At 38.6% G+C, this 9,692-nt stretch overlaps 1 protein-coding gene across 1 annotated transcript in view; it reads right to left on the bottom strand.

Annotated features, from left to right (window-relative positions):
• LOC107101723 (teneurin-1-like) overlaps positions 1-6,950 on the bottom strand; it is a gene marked incomplete at its 5' end in the record, with an annotated part of 104,782 nt that extends 97,832 nt beyond the window's left edge. The window contains 4 exons of the mRNA XM_015400739.1: positions 633-918; positions 4,738-4,999; positions 5,083-5,202; positions 6,703-6,950. Of these exons, the coding sequence (XP_015256225.1) occupies positions 633-918; positions 4,738-4,999; positions 5,083-5,202; positions 6,703-6,950 (916 nt within the window). The remainder of the gene's footprint in view (positions 1-632; positions 919-4,737; positions 5,000-5,082; positions 5,203-6,702) is intronic.
• Between the last annotated feature and the right edge of the window lie 2,742 nt (positions 6,951-9,692).

Raw genomic sequence — 9,692 nt, 5'->3', positions numbered from 1 at the left:
AAGAAGCCTCCCAGATCTCCAGATGCATTTGAGATATCAAAAAAGTACTCCAGAGTGTTGTTCAGCATGGGGGGGAGTAGAAAATGAAGGCTAATCATGTTTTGGGTGTACTATTCCTTTAAGCTTCATTACTTAAAACATTTCTCAACCTCTGAATGTCAGCTTAGACCTGGCTTATATGGCATCTATGTTAAATCTTTCATTTTAAAGATTGTGTTAAAAATGGTTCATTGCTTATTATAAAAGACAAAAACACTGAATAAACTGATGTGCTAAAATTTCTGTTTCATGTTTTTAGTAAGACTTGTCTTTGACAATAAAAAATAAGCTCTTTTTAATGATTTCTTCTTCAAAAAAATCCTTAAATGTTGAGTTTTTCTGAATATATTTCTATATCATATATTATTCTATATGTACAGGTTGGTAGTTTGCACAATAACCACGAAACAATGTTTAAATATGAATATTCTTTGAGTTGCTGTTTGCTTTTTTCCCCAAAGATAAAAGGAAACTGAGTAGGTGGAGAAGTTTCAAAGCCAATTGCATATTTAAAAGGTCCACAGACCCCATGTGGTTTTTCTTTTCTTACATGAGGAAAAAGCAGGTGTCCCTTCATTGCGTATTCCACCTACCGGTTGCATGAGTGAGCCCCCACACCTCCTGGCCATAGACATCCGTCTTGTTCCAGACCAGCTTGTGCACCAGGCCCGGCCCCGCGGGGTACCACCGCTGGTACAGCCGTCCTTGGACAGAAGCACGGACGTGCACCTTGGACAGACCTCCCAGAGGGGAGACGGGAGAGGACGGGGACGGAGGGGTGAGGAGGATTCGAAGCAGGGAGAAGTAGCCAGCGGCGCGAGTGCTGAGGTAGCTCAGCTTCACGAAGGCTCCTGGGATTGAAACCTCCTCCTGAATCGCCTGAGAGCCAAAGATGGAGAGCAGACAGAGTGAGAATACGGCACAGAGAGAGAGACGATCATCAAAACCTTTTATTGGAAAGAATTAGCTGAAAGGAGAGCTACTGGCAAGCTAAGGAGGAACAGGAGGTGCAAGACGGAATATAAACTAAGAACTAAAGAAAGGAGAGCTACTGGCAAGCTAAGGAGGAGCAGGAGGTGCAAGACGGAATATAAACTAAGAACTAAAACTTAGATAATAATGGTTTACTTTAAAATTAGGATTTTGATCAATTAAAAGATGTTTAAAAAAAAACGAATTCATGACGGGGAGTTTTTCCACCCTCCTTTTCATTATGTGCATCATTAGTTTCCTTTGATTCAGGTTATCAGGGAACATTCTGGAACGCTGGCTGCTTTTCCTCCTGCTGCCTCTTTCTGCTCCGGTTCGGTCCATCACTAGAATAAAATGTTCCTGTTTTGTTTTCATCGTATCTTCATCCAAACTACAACCAACCCTCAAAAGGCGGCCAGAACAAATCAAAGGCAAAATGTTGATTGAATTCATTCTTACATTTTAAAGTAGGAAAAAAGGTCTGATAAAAAGTTATAAAAAATATTCTAGATGAGGTTTTGGTAAAGAAAGGAAATTGCTCCGTCAGGCAAAGCTAACAGCTGGAGGCTCTGATTGAATTAAAAGTAATAATAATCTGAATAATCTGAGTGGAATAATGAGAGAAAATCCAAAAACACATTATGTGTTTATGTAGAGATAAAAGAGACAAACCTTGATTATTATCATTAACTGAAACATCTTTTTCTTTTTCAATTTCTTTGAGCAACGATACAAGATTTTCATTGAGATAATAAGACATTTTAGCAGCTTTTTAAAGGAGCAGGTAGAAGTTCAAGAACTTCTAACAAACTAACATCAATTACAATATTTATGTCTTATAACAGATAAAGCTTTTGATAAAATTAGACTTTGCAAATATGGTATCTTATTTAAAAAGCAGGTGTACAGAAATAAGGAAATATCTAGTTGCACATATCAAAAATATTGCAAATGATCATATTTAAATGTTTTGTTTACAAGCATAATTTTTAAATATTTATAAATGCTTTTAAATGTTCTTGTTATTTCTTCTATCTGACCCATTTCTATTCCATGGCTCTGCTTGGCTGAACCTCAGGCTTCTAATTCTGCTGCAGACGCCACATCTGCTCAGATTATAATCCTCTTCTCTACTGTTCAACATTTCTCAGATATTGCCAGATATTGCTTTGAACACCACAGCAACTTTCACATTTCATTAGTTTACTATAAGTTCAGAATTTTATATCATAGTAACATTTCCTGTTTAATGAAAACATGTTTCCTGTCCTTCAGCTTCTGATATTTCAGGTTAAAATGTCACCAAGACGCGTGAATTCCTTTGATAAGTTTATTCACCAATAAACTTCACTAAAGAGTAAAAACCTGCGGTGCGCTGAGTTAACTATACTGTTAACTATAATGTTAACTATAATTATACTGTTAACTAAACTGTTAACTATAGTGTTAATTATACTGTTAACTATAGTAATAACTACAGTATAACTATAGTGTAAACTAAACTGTTATGAAATGAAAGATGCTGAACAGCAACACAAGGCTGCAGCTGCATAATACGGTGAAATATTTCATTTTATTTCTCTTTAAAATAATTTAGTTTTAGCATTAATTACATGTATGGAATACAACTTATTTAAATATTCTATCTAAACTAGAATATTTTCTGCATAAAGATAACTATTCATTAACTTGTTTCTGTTTAAATTGTTGCAGCACGTTTGGACGCATATAGAGAGGATATATAGAGGATAGCTGAGTAAAGTTATTTATTCTGTTTACTTTAATCAATGAAAATGAAGTTTAACCTCAACATCTGCTTCTCAGGAACCTGATTTGCCTTTGTGTGTGGGTGTGTGTGTGTGTGTGTGTGTGTGTGTGTGTGTGTGTGTGTGTGTGTGTGTGTGTGGTATTGTGCTCATTTCCTATGTGTCTCATGCAAATAGGAAATGAGCTAAATTAGCTAAATCCTTTTGGGAGCGGCTTTGTTAGAAGCTGAGCTGAAGCAAACAGCTTCAGTTTTGACTGATCTCCATAGATCATCACTTTGTGCACAAGTTTCATAAAGATGGTTGACCGTCTTATCCCCCCCCCCCCATCCTGAGCAGTGGCGTTTTCCTCATTTTTTGAAACCTCTCAGGAAAATGTTAAATGAAGCAGTGAAGTTCAAATGAATGTTCACTCAGAAGATGAATCAAACTGACTTTAGAGAATATTTTCATCAAGGAAGTGACGCAAGTGATTGAAATTGTAAAGAGCCACGTTTAAAAACTGTTTATCCGTAATAAATAGGCTGAGTAACAAAGGGAGGTTTTATTGTCTCGTCTGACAGTAAAAGCTTTTAGATTCTGGAGCAGCTTTTTGTCCTGTGACATCTGTATTTAACGTTCTTCCACTTTATTATCAGGTGGCACCTCTCAGGTTGATCCTAAAATACCATCACTGGTTTTCTTTCACTTAAAGTTTTAGTAAAATTTTGGCCAAAAAGGATGATCTACAACTCAAACATTCATGAAAACTGCTTTTAAAATAGTTTGAGGCTAATATTAAGCTGTTAGATGTGTCTGAATCGTAACCCTGTTAAAAACATGCCTAAAACTGGGGCAGAAAGCCCAGCTACAGTATATCAATGAACAAACTCCATAAAAAATAAAAATAAAAAATCACAGCAAAGTTTGATAATCATTGAAGCTGCATTATGATCAGTGTTATGCTCCTTCATCAGCAAACCTCTGAAAATGAATATTTCTCAGATTCATGATCTCATTTGCTGCTCTGGGAGGAATGGATGAACTACTGGAAGCTGTTTTAGTTATTATAATCAGTTGCTTAATGAAAATATTCATATAAATCATTACATACTTAAAATCAACACAAGATTGATGAGAGTTTGAGTTAAAGTGACTCCCACTGAGGTCTGAGGCGGCGGCGGCTCTGACAGACAGAGACGCTCAGCGCAGAAAATAAGAGCTTTATTCCCAACGCTGTGACTCCAAACAGCTTCACGCTTTAGTTTACGTCTTTTTTTCTTTTTGTAGGACTGTGCAACAAATGATGTTAGATGTAGAAATGTTTTCTGTTAAATGCGTTTCTGTTACCATATATGTTGGATTAGACTGATGGAGCCTAAGGAGGAGTTCTTAGTTTATATAGGTTTAGTGTAAATAGAGGATTTTAGTGAATATAAGGGATGAAAATGTTTCCTTCTGTTGATGCAGGAGAACCAATCTATCTAACCAATCTGTCTAATTATTAATTGTTCTGTTCTACTTCATTGGAACCAATCATGTTAAAACTTTAAATGTTTTTTCTTCTTGCATTAGATGGAGATTCCTCGCTTATGAATAAAGAGTCGGGATTAAACGCTCACATGTGTCAACATCACTTCTGCCATTTAAAGGCTTTTATTTATGTGCACAGTCTGTGTTTTTAAACCTGTATTTTCATTTTCTATTTCAATTAAAATCTAAATTCCTGTTTTTTTGTTGTCCGCTTTGCAAAGTGAATATCTCCGCTGGTGGAACCATAAACTTATTTTTTCCATAATGATTGTGTGTAAAGATTTACCCAAAAATCAGATCAATAGAGGCTTAAAATAGATTTTAAACAATAGCAGGTTTTCTAATTAATTCCTATTAATTCTTAATTTAATTTCTTTGTTCACTAAATGCACATACTGATCCATAACACTCTGGTTTTAAGTATCTCTTTAACAATACGTTAGGGTACCTGCAGCTCGGGGACAGCGGGGCCCTTCTCTGTACAGGCTCCTGTGTATCTGGGGAGGGGGTACGGCAGGACCAGCGGATAGGGACTTAAAACACTCCTGATGTCACATTTAGGGGCCCCGGGCTCCTCTCTGGCCATGGTCACCTGATCTAAAACCAGGAAGTTGTTGTTGGGTGTCCATATGATGCGTGTTTGTGGGAGGAAGGGGGGGCGCTGGAACATGAGGGTGACGGACGTGGCGCCGAAGGTCACCAAGTCGAAGCTGGAATCAAAGCAGGACGAGACGCGGTCAGCTCAGAGGGGGGGGGACAGAAAACTCCATCACTGCGTGTTTCTCCTCACTACCTCCCATCCTTGCGGCTGATGGTGAATCCGTACTCTGGATGCTGCGGGAAGGTGATGTTGACTCCAACTAGAGGCGAGCCGTCCTGCAGCACAACGCTCCCTCGAATCACAGCCACACGACTGTCAAAACAAAGGCGGCGAGATGAAAGAGAGGGGGGAGAAAAATAGAGATAAACAGGGAGACATGACAGCTTCACCATGACAGAGAACATAATGATTGTTTGAGAAAGGCGGCACATTGTCATGCTGGAGCCAAATGACCTTGTGTTGGAAGAAGAAGCAGCTGCCTTTATTCTGCTCACAACAATTCTCTTCATTTCCACAGAGATTGCCAGGATACAGGCTATAAATACAGCTTGATATTTAAATCCAGTTACTGGTAGAAGTAACTGAGGATGGTTAACAGAGAACAGTTGAAGAGCTAATAAAGCCTGAACCGCATCATTAAAATGGCGTCACAGACAGCAGAGCAAACAAACGTTCGTGTCCAGATAGGATAAAAACATGTTGATGGCCTGTTCAAGACCTGCAGGTCAGTTATTTTACCGCGCCGGTGTCGGTTAGGTGATGCAAACTAAAGCGATATCCAGCCTCATTCAGACGACAGAAAGCTGAGTTTATAAAGCAGCTTAAAGTTAGTCCGCCGCGCTAACTCTGCTCCCGCCTCTAGGCCGCCGAAAGAGGCGACTTACCTGCAGGCTGCGCTGCTGCTTTCTAACTTCTCTATCACTATAGATGTAACGTTTAAAGACATTTCAGAGGTTATGATTTATTTAATAGCACATTGTTTAGAGCATTTTTCTGATGACGATAAACGTAAAACAACAGGGTTTACATAAAGGAGTAAGAAATGGGAAGGAAGGGATAAAATGGCAGCAGCTGGGTATGAAACCTGGGTACGAGGCGCCAAGGGTGCGAAATGAGTCTCTAAACATCCATCCTTCTAATCCACAAACACAACAACTTCTAATGAAGGAACATCTATAAACCGATGGAGGATGGTGAGGTTTCTGCAGGTTTCTGCATCGCCCCGTTTGCTGCTGCGTTGCTGAAAGCTGCCGTTGATTTCTCTATTGAAAGAAATAAAAAAAGAAGTAGAGAAATGTCTGTATAATTAATGTATTTGTTTATTCTACAGGACAACCTGGTGGAGGCTGAGCCAATTATTCACAGACGCATCACTTCCTGTGTTTCACCCAAAACTTTGTGGGTCATCATCATGCGAGAGAGAGATGCATTTCGAGCATTAGCTGGCAGTGAGAGGACAGGAAAATCCTACTGGTGACACCACGGTTACTGGTGTGAATGAATGGAACTCTGGAGCTGCAGTCTGACGGTGCTCTGCCAGGCGGCTGTTAGTCTCCCAGGTCACACACATCACCAGGAGGCATGCAAAGCACGCCGGCACAAGAAAAAGCCTGATTCACATGCAAACACACATTCATTAAACAAATAACGGGGAAATGGACGTTGTCATTTATTAACACAAATGCTCCATTATCTACAATTTATTCCTTTCAGCTTAATGCCTGCTAAGACGATTCAAGGACGGAGACATGCAAAGCAAACACCTGAAAGGCTGCGGCAGCGAGCGCACGCAGAGAGTAAACAAGTGCATACCTGGTATCAAAGGGCACCTCTCCTGGGAGAGTGTGTGTGGCCGCCTTGCCGAGAAGGAAGCGTATGCGGCGGTAGAAGCTCTGCGTGTGCGTGCCTGCAGGTGTGGGGGGGGACAGCGGGTTCTGCTGCAACAAGGCCAGGGGGTCGGCCGAGCCGTGGCACAGGGGGTCAGAGCCGCAGCTCAGCTGCTCGCAGCAGTCTGGATCCACGCAGTCCGTCAGTCCGTCTGCAGAGAACATTTCAGCATCAGAGCATCAATTACTCTGCTTGGCTAATTGAGGATTTTAAATGTCGTTAAATACAGCACAGACCAGCAAAAAAATAAAATGCACATAAAATATTTCTATTGTCTTTCAATGTTACAGATTTTCACAGTTTAGAAAATCAGACTTTTGTCACATTTTCTTCATGTCCTGTTATTATTTTAAGACGCTCCAAGTTCACTACTTTCCTTCCAGTTGGAACGAACGGCTAAAGAAAAAGAAAGAAATGACTTAAAACCTTAAAGTCGCCGCTGGTCTTTTTCATCATGCTGTTAAATAATGAATTTAAAGAACTTGGATTTTTATTTTTTTTAACAGGTTTTATTTCTATTAAAAAATTGACAGTTTTTCTAAGGTATTTAAATCAGACTTCAAATTTTGGAATTGCTTTTCAAAGTGTGAGATTTTATTGTGTTGTGGGAAAAAAGGATTTAACTATTCAGCTCAGTTAAATAAACGGAGATCGATGAATTTCATTCAGTCGAAACGTTATTTTATCTTTGCAAAGAGAGAACAGTTCATCATACGGCGTTATTGGATGGTAATCAGTCCTGTTCTGATCCTGCAGCGTTCGTTCCTCCTTACTGACAATAATGGAAAGTTAGAGAGTCAAGCACATTACAGACACTCTGGTTAAACTGTAACATGTTATTAATTAAACCTTAAGAAAGGATCTGGTTTGTTATGTCTGGTCTACAAACACCTTGCAGGTGAAACTGCTCACTATAATAGTGAAAAGGTTCATATTGAGTAAATAACATAAATCAAAATGTGAAATAAGAAAAATCTAAATTTTCTGATCTTCATCAACATTTTACTAAAGCTTCAGGTTATTTTTCTACGGAAGACGATTAGGGCCACTGGAAAAAATAAAAGTTAACAGATTTTTTTTTATTTTATTTCAGTATAGTATTGGAAAAAAGTCAGAATTCTGACTTTTTTCCCATATTAAACTGAAATAAAATTTAAAAATCAGTTAACTTTTTTTTTTTCAGTGGCCCTAATCCTATTCCGTATTTTTCCTCTCAGTAGTTTCTCTCCATATAAATTTTTTTTTTTTTAACCCAGAGGATGACAGGATTATCTACAACTGTCATTCCTTTATTATTAAATTTTACATTAGTTCAGTGTTTTTTATGGAGACTTCTCTGGAAGCTCATTGAGCAAATAAGGAGAGTTGGTAAAATGAAGAGCCTAACAGAAAAAAACGGTAAGAATAACTGGAGTCCCTCCAGTAAAGAGCTTCTTCACATCTGCTGCTTCATAAACCTAAAAGTGTCGTCAGATATAACCCTCGGTTTTCTATTATTTACAGTTTTCCTTTAGAAACCATAGTCTCCATAAATCTCCAGCAGATTAACTAGATCTGAAAGCATGAATGAAAGAAATAAACATCCTGCAAATACCTCAAATACTATAAGACAGATTGTTTTTTTATAATTATTTTGGGATGTTTATGAAACCTTTTCATGCATTTATAGTTCAGAGCCAATAAAAATAAAAATAAAACAATCAGGCCCTGTGCTTAAAACTGAGCATATCTCCGTCGATTTCAGGGTTTTTTACAGGAAGCTGAATCAAGAGTTTCTAGCTTTATATGTGGAACAAAAACTCCCTGCAGGATTTAATGTCATCTATAATAATAAAATACCTGTGCATCTTAATTGCTACAATGAAATTTGTTATGGGTCATCAACTAGTAATTAGTGTATATAATGCTATAAATATGCTCCTTGTGTCCCCTGAGCGTGATCTAGAAAGTCTAGTGTAAACAAAGAGCCACAGATACAAACCAAGGCGGCAGGTAATGGGAGCCAGACTGGCATTCATGGTTCCCATTTCCAGCACAGTTCTAAAAAGGCAGGAAACAGCAGTGACATTTAAATGCATCTGAGCGCAGCGCAGAAAGCTAAAGGGCAACAATATCCTATTATAACCTCGTCCTACAAAGGTACCAACCAATGGCTTATTTCCATAAGAGATGCTGTTTGAACCTGAAATATCACAACCAGCACAACCAGTGGCACAACCAGCACAACCAGTGGCACAACCAGCACAACCAGTGGCACAACCAGTGTAAAAAGGCAAAGCATGAGGATTTCCTTAACGCCAATAAATGCATAATAAACATTTCATAATTTTTATGCTCCAGGTGACAGAAATGAAAGCGTCTTCTCTACATCATTTGATTTCTAAAGTCAGCATCTGTCCATCTCTGCTCGTCTACAGAGACCAAAAAACAAAACAAAAATGGAGACGGCTGTGAGGCGGGGCTTAAGAGCCAACTAAGGGAGAGAGCTTCGTTAAGTGGTGGGAAATAAAGTGCTTGAAAGACTGTTTGGAGGAAGAGGCAGAGCAGTCTGAGGGATTCTTTTAAGGTTTGGCCAAATAGACTAACCTGAGCTGCTTCACATCCAAGGAGGAAATTATTGGAAGTTCACCAGAACTCATGCAGCAGTTTTTTACTATTTAATAAACAGGATGAAAGTGGCTCAACTTAAATATTAGTAGGCATGAAAATGCAAATTCCATGTCTGGATCTGTCAGCCTGCCATCACAATATAATATACTGTAAGAATAAAAATACTTTAAATTCACAAATATGGAGAGTTTATGTATTCTAAAATGATATCAGGAGAAAGACCGCTGCATACAGCCATGGATGCCTTCAACTTTTTCAAATAAGAGTGCAAATACATTATTATGCATTCCCAGGATCTTATATAA

This window comes from Cyprinodon variegatus, unplaced genomic scaffold (assembly GCF_000732505.1).
Source record: "Cyprinodon variegatus isolate N-32 unplaced genomic scaffold, C_variegatus-1.0 Scaffold1142, whole genome shotgun sequence".
NCBI lineage: Eukaryota > Metazoa > Chordata > Actinopteri > Cyprinodontiformes > Cyprinodontidae > Cyprinodon > Cyprinodon variegatus.
This window is presented reverse-complemented; position numbering and strand designations above follow the sequence as displayed.